Here is a 14,105-nt window from a genome sequence, read left to right on the forward strand (position 1 = left end):
AGGAAGTTCAGTTCCTCTCCCCATTTTTGGATGGGATTATTTGCACTCTTTTATCTTGTTGCTGTTGTTAACTTTTGTGAGTGCTTTATAAATTTTGTATATTAGTCCTTTGTTAGATGTGTGGCATACTTTGTTTTCCCTTTCCACCAGGCAGTCTTTTCAGTTGGGCATCTTTTTTTTAAGTTTTGAATGGTTTATTATTTATTTATTTAATTGAATCACCATGTGGAAAGTTACAAAGTTGTCAGGCTTATGTCTCAGTTTTACCATATTCAAACATCCATCCCTTCACCAGTGCCCATATTCCACCACCAAAAACCCCAGTATACCTCCCGCCCCCGACCCCCACCCCCAACTGCGTAACGGATGAATTTCACTTCATTTTCTCTTTACCTTGATTACATTCCATATTTCAACACAAAACTCACTATTGTTGTTGGAGTTTCCCCCCCAAGAAAGACAGCCCTACTACCAAGGAAGCATTTGATAATTGTTTTCCATTTGCTTAGAATGAAGAGATATGTAGTCCCATTGCTCCAAGTACATAACTCTTTATTTTCTTTTCTCATCCCCCTTCCCTCGCCTCATAATATGGTGGACGCCACACCGCATTTCTCCCCGAAAATGGGAAACAACTGGGAAAGAGGGATATTTCCTCTTCTTGGCCGACGTAGGGCTATGGCTTAGTTCACCGTCTAGAGAAATGGCTGCTACTTTGATTACGTTCAATATTTTTTTTTGCTTTTTTTTGGGTCACACCCAGCGATGCTCAGGGGTTACTCCTGGCTTTGCACTCAGGAATTACTCCTGGCGGTGCTTGGGGGACCATATGGGATGCCAGGGATAGAACCGGGGTCGGCCGCGTACAAGGCAAATGCCCTACCCGCTGTGCTATCGCTCCGGCCCCCTGATTACCTTCAATATTTCAACAAAAAACTCACTGTTATTGTTTGGAGTTTCCCCCCAAAGTCAGATCTGCTAAAAAGGAACCGTTTCACATTGCTGACAATTAAGAAATGTTAAGTTTTGGATTTCTGCATAAAGTCCACGGAAAATTCTGCCAGAAATTGCATAGCCCAGCTCACAGTCCCAGTGCATTGCTGTAGGAAGCTGCTCTGGATGACAAAATGGGTTAGAAGACCTCTGGAATCAAAGGAGCAGAGGGTCCGTTTTGCGCTCAGTAGCTCCGGATTTATCTGGGCCGAGGGCATGCCGTGGTTGCCTATGAGCCCCAAACTGTAAAAACCGTATACCTCTGGGTTAGGAGTCTTAGAAGGTGGCTCTCACCACGTGGATATTGCTGCCGCCACCATTTTCCCTGCAGAAAAACAGGGTGGAGAGAAAAAATCCATCCCTGGGCAGCGCGGAGTTGTAGCTCAGCTCACAGTCAGTTGGGCATCTTTTATTTCGGTCATTTTTTCTTTTCTAGGCCAGAAACATTTTGACGTATTCCTTTATTTTCTCAGTCAATGACATTGAATTGTTGAAAGTAGGCATTATTCTTAGTTGCCTAACTCAATTTTGACACTTCATTAATATTTACTAACATTTCAATTCTTGAAACATTTGTTTTTTCCATATCCTCTCAAATGACTGTTTTTCCCAGTTGCTATAGATGAGGAAACTTATATCCACAGGGAGGGACTCTGGAAGTATCACTGTATAGGCGGGTGGGAAGCAAAATTCATTTCTATTTTGAGGCGGCTTTTATCTTACCCCAGTTGCATCTTCTTTTCCCTCTATGTCTTGTGATCTTTCTCAATTCAAGCACCTCCTTAATTATTGGTCACTTCTTCTATTTGGATATTAAAATAATGCCTCCACAGAGTGCACAGTTTTGGGGGGGGGTGATGGTGTTAGAGGTTCATAGATGGGTGGGGTGTCAGGATGGAAATGGTGTAGAGTTAAGATCTACTGACAGAGAAATTACAAAATACAGGAGAATGTTTTTGTAGAGAAACAATGTTTTGTGGAGTTTACATTGCCTTTAAGTATTTTGTTCTCTACCGCACCTCTTTCCAAAAATGATTTCATAAACAAACCTGACAAAATCACTATCAGGAAACTGAATTTATCAACACAATATTTTAAAGTGTTGTAAATGTCAGGCCATTTTTCAGTGATGGTCCTTTTAGTTTTCTATGGTCTATTTGCTCTAGTCCTTTAGCTTTTCAGAATGTAGTCCTTTTTATTTTTTAATTTTTATTTATTTATTATTAGTGAATCACCGTGAGGTACAGTTACACACTTACAAACTTTTGTGCTTGCATTTCAGTTATACAGTGGTCCAGTGCCCATCTCTCCACCAGTGCCCATTTTCCAACACCAATGGTCCCAACATCCCTCCTACCACCTCTACCTCATCCTCCCCCTACCCCACCCCGCCTCTGTGGCAGGGCATTCCCTTTTGCTCTCTCTCTCCTTTTGGGTGTTGTGGTTTGCAGTAGAGAGAATGTAGTTCTTTGCTAGTGTCATAATTACCTGGGAGTTGGTCAGAAATGCGGATTCTGCTGAGGTCTTGGTGAGTCAGAAGCTGCATTTTATGTAACTACAGTTTGTATCATTCTTCAGTACATTGAAGTTTCACGACATTATGATGGAGTAATATTTTCAGAAATTTTGGTTTGTTTACTTGAAACCTTTTTCTTTTGAATCCTACTTATGCTTTGCTTAAAGTACAGACATGTGTATATTTGGGTTCTTGATTGTTTTGGTAAGAGTACTCTAATAGGTGTATTATTTCCTAAGCCTTTTATTCTAGCATTTTTTTTTTAGAATTTCAATTAGTTAAGTCAGTTACTTACAGTTCTCCCAAATATCTTTATATATTCTCCCAAGGCAAGAACATGTTCTGCTTTCCTTTATGTCCACACAATTCCATATGTATAAATTTTGAAATGACTGCAAATGGAATGAACTATAAACAAATGCTTGCATGAAAGAACATGTGGAAGGCGAGGAATCCAGAAATTCTTCCCTTGAAAACAGGGACCGTATCTCAGTCACCCTTGACGTTTACATGTTTTGTAGAAAAACTCTCAATAAATACTTCTTGGTTAAGTTGTGGTTGTTTAATGGGAAGACCTTCTCTGTTTTTACACAAGACCCCAGAGATAAAGGCACAGAAATGGAAACGATGTGGAGTGCTAAGTGCACCTTCTCCATGGTTACTTCTGCCAGCCACCGCAGTCCCTAGTGAAGCGGGCAGTCTACTAGAAACGTGGAGACTACGTTCTAAAATTCCTCTCCCAAGTTCACACAGTGCCAGTGCCTGCCGATTATTTGGTGAAAAAATTGCCGGGTCATTGTGTGCACCGTCCTTGTGCAGCAAGAGGGATAACCTTTTATAAGAAAACAAAACGCGGAGTCCCCTTGGTGCATCGGAGTCGCTGCGGCCCAGACGTGGAGGAGAGAATAGCCTCTGAAGCCTGACAGCAGGTGCATAAAGAAATACTATAATAATATTAATAAATTAATTAACGCTCTCTCCCGCCAGTAGGTCATTTTCTGCTTGCGGAACTCAGATGCTGGGACCTTTCGGCGCAGGGGGGACCAGAGAGAAGGACGGACACACAGCCCTGCAGTTGCCTGGTAACGCCCGCAGGAGTGGTCCCCGCGGAAGAAGGTCCCGGAGAAGTGTCACTGGCCCTTAAAGTGGGACCCCGCAGCCCGTTCTTCCCGCGCCAGCGGTCAGCGCCCGCGGTTGAGCGGGCCAGGGCAGGGGAAATGTTGCAGGAGGAGTCGGATCTGTCGCGCATCATTGCCCAGATAGTGCAAAAGCTCAAGGGCTCCAACCTGTACGCCCAGCTGGAGCGGCAGGCCTGGGTAAGTGAGGGCGGTGGGAAGGGATGGGGCGGGGGCCGGGCATCCCGCCTGCGCCCGCTCCCCTGCGCCCGACCCCGCGCCCAGCGCGGCTGGGGAGAGACTGGTCCAGGGCGCGGCGCATCCCGCCGCTCTCCCGGGCCCGAGAGAGCCTGCGGCTGCTCATTGATTGGCTATTGTCATGTGCAGGTCAGCGCGGGACTCCGGGCCGCCCGCTCGCTAGGACCAAGTCCGCTCTCACATCCTGTGGGTGTGTCGCCCAATCTCTTAGCAGTGCCCCCCACCCCCCACCCCCCCAGTGGATCACATATTTTTGCACTCAGTCCGGCCTGTAATGATTCCCCTCCTATTCGTCCCACGCAGCTTTTATTATTTTGTTTTCTCCCTTTGGATGCTGATTGGATATCATTCCTCCCCGGCCTTAATATATACATATATATACACACACATATGCATATACACACATATGCCTATGTATGTATATATACACGTATATAAGTGGAATCTTTTATTTATTACAGTGTATAATACTTTGCTCCTGGTTTCCGGCCTTTCGTTCTCTACTTTCGATAATGCTTGTTGGTATTTCGGTAGTTCTGTTCCTTTTTTGTGACTGAGCAATAGTTCCTTGCTTAAATGTTTTGTGAGTTGTATGGTCACTCATGGGGACTGGAGTGATAGCACTCGGGTTTGGTTCCTCCATCCCTCTCGGACAGCCCGGCCAGCTACGGAGAGTATCTCACCCACATGGCAGAGCCTGACAAGCTACCGTGGTGTATTCAATATGCCAAAAACAGTAACAACAAGTCTCATAACGGAGACCTTACTGGTGCCGGCTGGAGCAAATCCTTGAAGTGATATAGTGAGAGTGATGGTCACTCATTGGTTGTTGGGCATTTGATGCTGAGGTGTACATTCTGGTTTTGTTTGTTTGAATATTTGTTTTTTTTGTATGGAAACTTTGGAGAGAACTGTTGAGTTGTAGACTAAGCGCATTTTTAATTCTGTAAGGAACTGCCAAACTTTCCCAAAGGTGTTTGTACCATTTTCTGTCAGGGGTGATGAGACCCCCAGTTGTTTTGCATCTTTGCTCATGGGTAATTTCAGGGGTTTTTGTTTTTGTTCTTTGGGCTTTTTTGGATCACATCCGGCAATGAACATATGTTATTCCTGGTTCTGCACTCAGGAATTTCTCCTGGCGGTGCTCGGGGGACCATATGGGATGATGGCATTCAAACCCAGATGGGTCCGTGCAAGGCAAACGCCCTACCCGCTTTACTATCGCTCCAGCCTCCCCCCCTTTTTTGTTTTTTAAGCTTTATTCATTATGTTCCTGTGGTAGGAGTGTACTAATATCCCATTGTGACTTTGATTGCATTTCTCTGCTAATGCTTTTGAGCACCTTGTCCTGAGTTAATATCTTCTGCGATGAAGTAACCTGTTCCGTGTTCTTGGCTATTAACAAAAATTGTGTTTGCCTGTATAGACTATATATGATGCAATATGATACATTTTTTAGATCTGAATCTTGCAATGAATCATAACTTTTACTCCCACGCCCTCCCAGGAGTTTACCTTTTTATTTTCTTAACTGGACGTTCCAAGAGCCAATTAATTCTTTTCTGGTGATATACTTAAATTGATTTATTTATTTTTGTGTGTTTTGTCCTTTTGGTGCCTTACTAAGAACTTTGACCTGTTTAAAGATCTCAGAAAAGTTTCATGTTTTATTTTAGCAGGTTTTTTTTTCCTAAAATAGATTTTTAAAAAATTTTATCGAATCACCATGAGGTACAGTTACAGACTTAGAAACTTTCATGCTTACGTTTTAGTCATACAGTGATCGAGTACCCATCTCTCCACCAGTGCCCATTCTCCACCACCTATGTTCCCAGTATCCTTCCCACCTGCCCCCATCCTCCTCTCCTGTCTCGCATTCCCTTTTACTCTCTCTCTCTCTCTCTCCTTTAGGGTGTTGTGGGAGGGAGCTTACTATTTTTGAATTGCATGTGTATATGCAAATAAGGACAGTTTTATTTCTTTTCCAACCTTTGTCTTAATTTTCATTTCTTTGTTTCATAGCCTTCTGTGCTCAGTTATATAGATTTTTTATTAGATTGAGTAAACACTCTATGTCTTAGTTTTATTTTGAATAGCTATTGCAACAATGAAGTTTCCCAAATTATTAAAAATAGATTTACCAAAAAAAAAAAAAGATTTACCAGGGCTGGAGAGATTACAGAGAGTAAGGTACTTGCCTTGTATGGAGAGATAGTATAGGTAGTAAAGTACTTGCCTTGGATGAGAGATAATACAGGGAGTAAGGTACTTGCCTTGGGTGGAAGAAAGTATAGGTAGTAAGGTACGTGCCTTGGATGCAGCTAACCTGGTTTGATCTCTAACACTTCATCTGGTTCCCTGAATACTGCCAGAAATTATCCCTGAGCACAAAGCCAGGAATAAGTCCTGAGCACTGCTGGGTGTGGCCCCAAAAGCAAAAAAAAAAAAAAAAAAGAAAAAAGAAAAAGCCCTAGAACAAACCAACCTACCATCCATCTACTTCAACAAGAACATATAACACTGGGGCTGGAGCAATTGCGCAGTCGGTAGGGCGCTTACCTTGCTCATGGCTGACCCAGGTTCCATCCCCAGCACCCCATATGGTCCCCAGATCCTACCAGGCATGATCTTTGAGCTCAGAGCCAGGAGTAAGCCCTGGCACTGCCAGGTGTGCCACCCCACTCCCCGCTCCACAAAAATAAAACCTTAAACCAAGAGCATAAAACACTAATCAAAAAAGACATACTCACACTATTCACTGTATCACTGTTATAGCCAAAATATTGCGATCAAGTATTGAGGGACCTGGGAATAGATAAATAAAATGTGGTGTATGTTCATACATTCGCTGTGGAAAGTACTGAGTAGAAAATATAAGAGATGATATCCAGTCCTTTGCTACAACATACATGTACTGGAGAGAATTATGCTAAGTAAAATAAGAAGAAGAAAACTAGATTTCAAGTAATTGCATTCAGATGTGGTATAAAGCACCAACGTTCAAGGAAAACAAACCTTGGACCCCCAACTGCAGATCTGAGGTTACCAGAGCAGGGGCTGGGCTGAGGAGGGGCGCTGTCGTGGAAGGATATTGGCACTTTAGTGGTTGTGGTGGCCATAATGTAGTTGTGCCACTTTCTCATCATCAGAGTAGGACTGGATACTGTTGTGACTTTCTACAGTCTGTGTCTTTGCAGAGCCCTGGGAATAAGTGTTTGGCAAGCGCATCAGCATCTATGCTTTTGAGAAAGAACTGCCTGGAATCTTATTTCTTGCAATATTTTTGACAGGTTTTATATCAATGTCATGCTTATCTGATAGAGTGAGAAGGGAAGCTGATTTCTGTTGTAAGAGTGTTATGAGATTTATTTAAAAGACAAATGTTTAAAAGAATTCTCCCACAAAGCTGTGTGTCAGATTTTCCTTTTGGGGGAGAGAAAAAAAGAGAGGGGGGGGGAATAGATTTTATTTAAAATTGTTTTAGGTTTGCAGTAAAAATGAATAGAAAGTTTAGAGTTCGTATATATAATATGTATGTATGATTATATATGCCTATATAATATTTATTTATTTATATAAAGAAAACTAGATTTCAAGTAATTGCACTCAGATGTGGTATAAAGCACCAACGTTCAAGGAAAACAAACCTTGGACCCCCTAGAGCATGCAGCTGCATTTGTTTTTTTTATGAATGATTTTGATGAATTAAAGCCTTTATTATTTTTTATTATTAATTTATTCTTTTATTGAATCACCATGTGGAAAGTTACAAAGCTTTCAGGTTTAAGTCTCAGTTATACAATGCTCGAACACCCATCCCTTCACCAGTGCACATATTCCACCACCAAGAATCACAGTATACCTCCCCCGTCCTTCCCACCTCCCCAGCCCCCCACCCCGCCTGTGTAACTGATAAATTTTACTTTACTTTCACTTTACTTTGATTACATTCAATATTTCAACAAAAAACTCACCATTATTATTTGGAGTTTCTCCCCCCTAAAGTCGGACCTGCTGAAAAGGAGGCATTTGATAATTGTTTTCCATTGCTGAGAATGAAGAGATATAAGGTTGAGTGGCCGCACTAGCGGCCGCATGGTTTTGGATTTCTGTATTTTAGTATTTTATAACTAAGTCCAGAGAAATATCTGCCAGAAATTGCATCATTGCAAACTTGTATCTCTCAGTTACTTTATATTTCACATATGAGTGCAATCTTTCTATGTCTGTCTCTTTCTTTCTGACTCATTTCACTCAGCATGATACTTTCCATGTTGATCCACTTATATGCAAATTTCATGACTTCATGTTTTCTGACAGCTACATAGTATTCCATTGTGTAGATGTACCAGAGTTTCTTTAACCAGTCATCTTTTTTTGGGCACTCTGGTTTTTTCCACATTGTGGCTATTGTAAACAGTGCGCAGCTGCATTTGCAGCCGTGTGACCTCTTTATTTTTATTTATTTATTTATTTATTTATTTCCCCGAACGGCAGAGCCTGGCAAGCTACCTGTGACATATTTGATATGCCAAAAACAGTAACAGCAATGTACTTTTTGTGTTCCTGGAGCAATCAGATGCCATTGGGCTACACTAGCATGAGACAGGAACAAATGAAGACATTACTGATGCCCGCTCGAGCAAATTGATGAAAAATGGGATGACAGTGATACAGTGGTATATGTATATGTATATATATGCACATGTATACATATATATACATATATATATATATATATATCTCCCCTCTTCCTCTGTCCCCTGTATAGTTTACTGTTAACATCTTAGTAGTATAGTTACTACAGTAGTTATTCACTGTAGTATATTGTTGCAGTTAGTCAATTCTTGGTAGCACATTATTGTTAAATAGAATTCATAATTTATATTAGGGTTATCTTTGTGTTGCATAATCCTGTGTGTTTGACAAGCCTATAATGCCATATATCCATCCTTCTGGTATCAGAGGAGTTTTCGCCCCCTCAGAACCCTCCATGCCCCACCTGCTCATCCATTCTCCCTCTTTTTCCAGGCACCAGGCAACCACTGGTATTTTTACTGTCTCTATAATTTTGCTTCTAAGAATTTCATGTAGTAGGAAATAAAGTATTAAGTCTTTCTGTAGCTTGATGGCAATATGTTTCCTAAATAATATTCTGTGTATAGATACCTCATATCTATACATATTTGTCATGTATTTACCTATTGGAAGACATTTATAGGACACGTATAGTTGCCCCAGGTTTGGGCACTGCTATAATGTAATCTAATTTCTGCACAGATTTTTGTGTTGAAGTAAGTTTCCAAAGCAGTTGGATAAATAGAAGTGTGATTGCTGAATTGTGTGGGTAATGTAAGTGATGAGTGATGTAAGAAACTATGAGTGATGTAAGAATCTGACAACTTGACTTCCGGTTTTCCTGTACATTTTGCATTTCCACCAGTAGCAAATAAGTGTCTTGTTGCTCCCCATCCTCACCAGTATTTGTTGTTATCAATGCTTTAGAGTTTAGCTGTTCTAATAGGTATGTAGAAATATGTCACTGCTGTTTTAATTTGTAATTCCTTAAAGATATTGAACAATTTTTCATGTTTGTTTGTCACCTGTTTTCCTTCGTGAGCTATCAAATCTTTTGAACATTTTTTAATTGGACGTTTTCTTTGTGTTCAGTTTGAAGAGTTTATTACATATTTTGGATACAAATTCTGTATCAAATATATATATTTTTAGAAAAAGCATACTTTCCTTCTAATCTGTGGCTAGTCTTTTTATTCTCTTTTAACGGTATCTTCACGGAGAAGTGCTTACTGTGTTGTGTGGTTTTGGACCCCACCCAGTGGTGCTCAAGGCTTTCTCCTGGCTCTGCACTCAGGGATGGGAGCTCCTATGGGGTGCTGGTTGAATCCGCATTGGCTGTGTTACTCAGGCCCATTCCCTCTTATTTTGAACTTTGTAGCACTGTCATCCTGTTGTACATCGATTTGCTTGAGCGGGCACCAGTAATGTCTCCATTGTGAGACTGGTCGTAACTGTTTTTGGCATATCGGATACGCCTTGGGTAGCTTGCCAGGTTCTGCCATGCGGGCGGGATACTCTCAGTACCTTGCCGGGCTCTCCGAGAGGGACTGAGGGATCAAACCCGTGTTGGAATAAATATAACAAATATGACTATATTGACTATATTTTGGTGTTAGTTTTTGTTTTGCTTTTGCAGTGCTGAGAGTTAAGCTCAGGGCATAATGCATGTAAGGCAAGAGCTCTACCACTGAGTCACGTCCCAGGTCCTGACTGTGTAGCGCAGGGTAAATATTTAGTGCCTGGCCCTGAGGAGGTATCTCTAGCTTTGGGCTGAATCGTTAGCCCAAGGGACTACAGCAAAGTTTAAGTTCCACCTTAATGGGTAGATTTACTACGAACAGAATATAACATTAAGACACAATCATGTGCCACCTGCTTTTGTGGTTAACTGTGGACTGCATCTCTGATGGTGCTCCCTGAATTCTGTCACCCAGTTGACTAAGCAGTGGAGAGTTGTACCAGAGCAGTGGCCTCATGCTCTTGTTTATCAGGTCCCTCGAGAGCATCATTTTTCTTTGTGCTCCATCCAATCTTTGTGTTGTTTTGTTCATCATAGTCCTAAGCATACAAAATCTATTGCTATTATTGCTAATATCCTCATCGCTCACTTAATGAGGAAAGTGCATGACAGTGCGTCTCTCAGAATGGAGCCCACCAGGCCAGGCGCGACAGGAAATACAGGCGCAGGAGCCCTCACAGGAAGGAAGGAAGAGAATACATTTTTGAAATTTGGAGTTTTTCAAATTTTAGAAAGGTAATGTATTCGTATTCCATATGCTATTTAGTATCCGTACCGTGGTGTTTGTAGTTATCCTCATTACTACGACTGCCAGTAAAGCATCTGACTTTTCACACTGTGTTATAAATAAGGCCTGCAAATAATCTCATATCAATTCAGAGTGGATCAGATTTTGCCACCAGATGAGTTCAAGTCAGGACAAATTTTCTATCAATTCAGTTGTGAAAAAAATTTTAGTTTCAAAGCTTTTCAGGGCTTGGGATTTCAAATAAAGGGCTAGGTATCTGTAAATAGGACACCAGGTAGTTATAATTGCCTTGATATAATAAATCACTGTTACTGTTATCCTGTTGTTCATCAATTTACTTGAGCAGGCGCCAGTAATGTCTCCATTTATGCCAGCCTTGAGATATTAGCAGCCTCTCCTTGTTTGTCTTCCCCAATGATTTGAGGCTCTTTTAGGGTCAGTGGAATGAGACCTGTTATTGTTACTGTTTTTGGAATATTGAATATGCCACAGGGAGCTTCCAGGCTCTGCTGTGCAGGAGGGATATAATAAAACTTAGGGCAAAAGAATAGAACGATAAAGCACTATAAAGATATGATTAGATGGAAACCCAAAACATGTGTTTGCTGAATCTTAAGAAAAATAAAACATACTATTATACATTTAAACTTTAAGAGAATATAAAGATTAATATTTAAAAACTGCATTCTTGGATTTGAAAAAATGTGTGATACTAACTTTGCCTTAATTTGTACCCCACAGCATAAACATATAATAGAAAACTACTCGCTCTTAAAAAAACAAATTTATAACCAGCTTTTTTTTTTAAGGGTAAAAGGCAAGATTGGGGGGCTGGAGCGATAGCACAGCGGGTAGGACGTTTGCCTTGCACACAGCTGATCCGGGTTCGATTCCCAGCATCCCATATAGTCCCCGAGCAGCGCCAGGGGTAATTCCTGAGTGCATGAGCCAGGAGTAACCCCTGTACATTGCTGGGTGTGACCCAAAAAGGAAAAAAAAAGGAATTTATTGAAAACTTGAATTAAGGCAAAAAAAAAAAAACATTCAGTGTGGAACTTCATAGAATGATTGCTACAGATTGTTATGCTTTGGTTTAATCACTATATCACTGTCATCCCGTTGCTCATCAATTTGCTCGAGCAGGCACCAGTAATGTCTCATTTGTCCCTGCCCGGTTCAGGGTCAGGGGAATGAGGCCCATTATTGTTACTATTTTTGGCATATCGAATACGCCATGGTAGCTTGCCAGGCTCTGCAGTGAGAGATTATGTGTTGCTCTCTCTTGGGAGCTTTGTTTTTTGTTTTGTTTTGTTTTGTTTTTTTGCTTTTTGGGTCACACCCAGCGATGCACAGGGGTTACTCCTGGCTCTTCACTCAGGAATTACCCCTGGCCGTGCTCAGGGGACCATATGGAATGCTGGGATTTGAACCCGGGTCGGCCACGTGCAAGGCAAACGCCCTACCCGCTGTGCTATCTCTCCAGCCCCGGGAGCTTTGTTTTATAGTCTCTGGGTCTTGGCGGTTGATGAGATTACATGGCGCCAGGGGCAGTTTGTGGGTGTGACTGCCAAACTACTGGAAAACCGTAGATCTGGGTGGAGGAGGCCCAGTCCTGATCCGAGGAGGCTTGGAGATCTCAGCCACGGGTCCTGCATACATGGGTTCCTCTGTCGGTTTCTTCATGCATGAGGCTCGTCAGAGCGTGTGGAGAGTGACCCTGAGCATGGCTGTGGCTGGGATTTCAGAGGTTTTCGGCTGCCGGGGCTCTCTTTGGTGTGGAGTTTAATATTAGTTGAAACAACAAGAAAGGATTTTAAGATAATGTTTCCGGTTTTGGGGCATAAACTATTGACTTCATATTGAAATAGAACTTTCTATAGTGGCCAGAGCGATAGTATAGCTGATAGGGCATTTGCCTTGCACAGTGCCAACCCGGTTGGCATCCCTTATGGTCCCTCAAGTGCTACCAGAAGTAATTCCTGAGCGAAGATCCAGGAGTAAATCCTGAGCACCTTCTAGTGTGGCCCCAAATCCAATACAAAAGAAGAACAAAACAAACAATAAAAGAATTTCCAATAAAAAGCAATAGGTATAACCAGCTTTGAAAATAGACATTTTACCAAATGGTTGCTTGTAATGTGCATTTTAAAACTTAACACAAGAACCTTTTCCTGCCACCAAGATTTTCTGTACTATTTTCTCTGAGTTTGTTCAAAAAGTGCTAGGATAGTGTTGATCCAGTTCAACTAGAAAAATAAAATATTGCAGAATATTTCAAAGCCAAGAAGAAATGATTTATGTGCTTTTCTCTGCTACTTTGCCTTTAAGACTATTAAAATTAGTTTTTGAATATATATATAATTTTATTTGGATTCATTTTATTATTTAATATCTTATTGGGATAACCTGGAATTTTGTGTTTCTATAAAGAAATTTTGAGGTTGGTGGGGTTTGGGGCCAACTTACTTAGAAATTTTTCTAAGTACTTTGTTATGAAGTCAACTTGCACATTAAAATTGAATTTACTTGTCCATCCTCTAGACAGTAAAATAATAGCCTAATTCCATATTTGATGTTTATCACAAGATCAGCTTTGTTATTTTGTGTTATCATGCATTATTTGTATATAAAGTGGATATTATATAAAACCACAAATGTTATTTCCATTCCATTAAGTGTTTAATAAGTCTTGTTGCTCAGATTGTTATTATAAATAATAGAGTTTTGAAAGGAAGCAACCTGAAAGAAGATAGACTTTGGAGAGAGAAAGAATAATATCACCGATATGCTGTTGTTATAAGTCTAGAACCCCAGATCATCTTAATGCTGGTGTCTTACTCTGACGGAAGGCGGACAATCAATGAAAAAATGTTTATCATCACTTGTGATTAGGGAAATCTAAGTCAAGATGACAATGAGATATCTCACACAAATGAGAACAGCATATATCAAAAATTCTGGGAACAGAGCTCGGGCTCCGGCCGAGATTCGACCCGTGTGGCCATGCCTCTGCACTGCCGCGTGAATGCCGAATGAGCAGGAACCAGAGGCAGGTATAAGACTTGGGGTTCCGGCGAGTGCTTGCAACCATGTATGCGGACTGTGAACTAAGCTTTTGCCCCACGCCGGCTAACGGAGGAAATATCCTTCTCCCTTGGTCTCTCCTCCCTCCCGGGGGAGAAGGCGTGGTGTCCGACATTTTATGGGTCCTTTGAGCAGGTATGAACTTTGTGGCGTGGAAAAAAAAAAATGTGTGCTTTGAACTTGAAACCAGGACACGTGGGCAGGCTCGAGCCGGGGCCGGAGCTCGGGCTCTGGCCGAGATTTGACACGGGTGGCCATGCCTCTGCACAGCCGTGGGAATGCCGAACAAGCAGG

At 41.5% G+C, this 14,105-nt stretch overlaps 1 protein-coding gene across 3 annotated transcripts in view; it reads left to right on the forward strand.

Annotated features, from left to right (window-relative positions):
- Nucleotides 1-3,563: 3,563 nt before the first annotated feature.
- Nucleotides 3,564-14,105, forward strand: part of TBC1D19 (TBC1 domain family member 19) — a 136,874-nt gene continuing 126,332 nt past the window's right edge. Inside the window, exon 1 of one of the 3 annotated variants that reach the window (XM_055138627.1) lies at nt 3,564-3,825. In XM_055138627.1, coding sequence (XP_054994602.1) covers nt 3,727-3,825 — 99 coding nt within the window. In that variant the 5' untranslated portion in view covers nt 3,564-3,726. The remainder of the gene's footprint in view (nt 3,826-14,105) is intronic. The other 2 variants (XM_055138628.1, XM_055138626.1) reach the window with 2 other exon arrangements.

The sequence above is a fragment of the Sorex araneus genome, chromosome 5 (genome assembly GCF_027595985.1).
Source record: "Sorex araneus isolate mSorAra2 chromosome 5, mSorAra2.pri, whole genome shotgun sequence".
In the NCBI taxonomy this organism is placed as follows: Eukaryota; Metazoa; Chordata; class Mammalia; order Eulipotyphla; family Soricidae; genus Sorex; species Sorex araneus.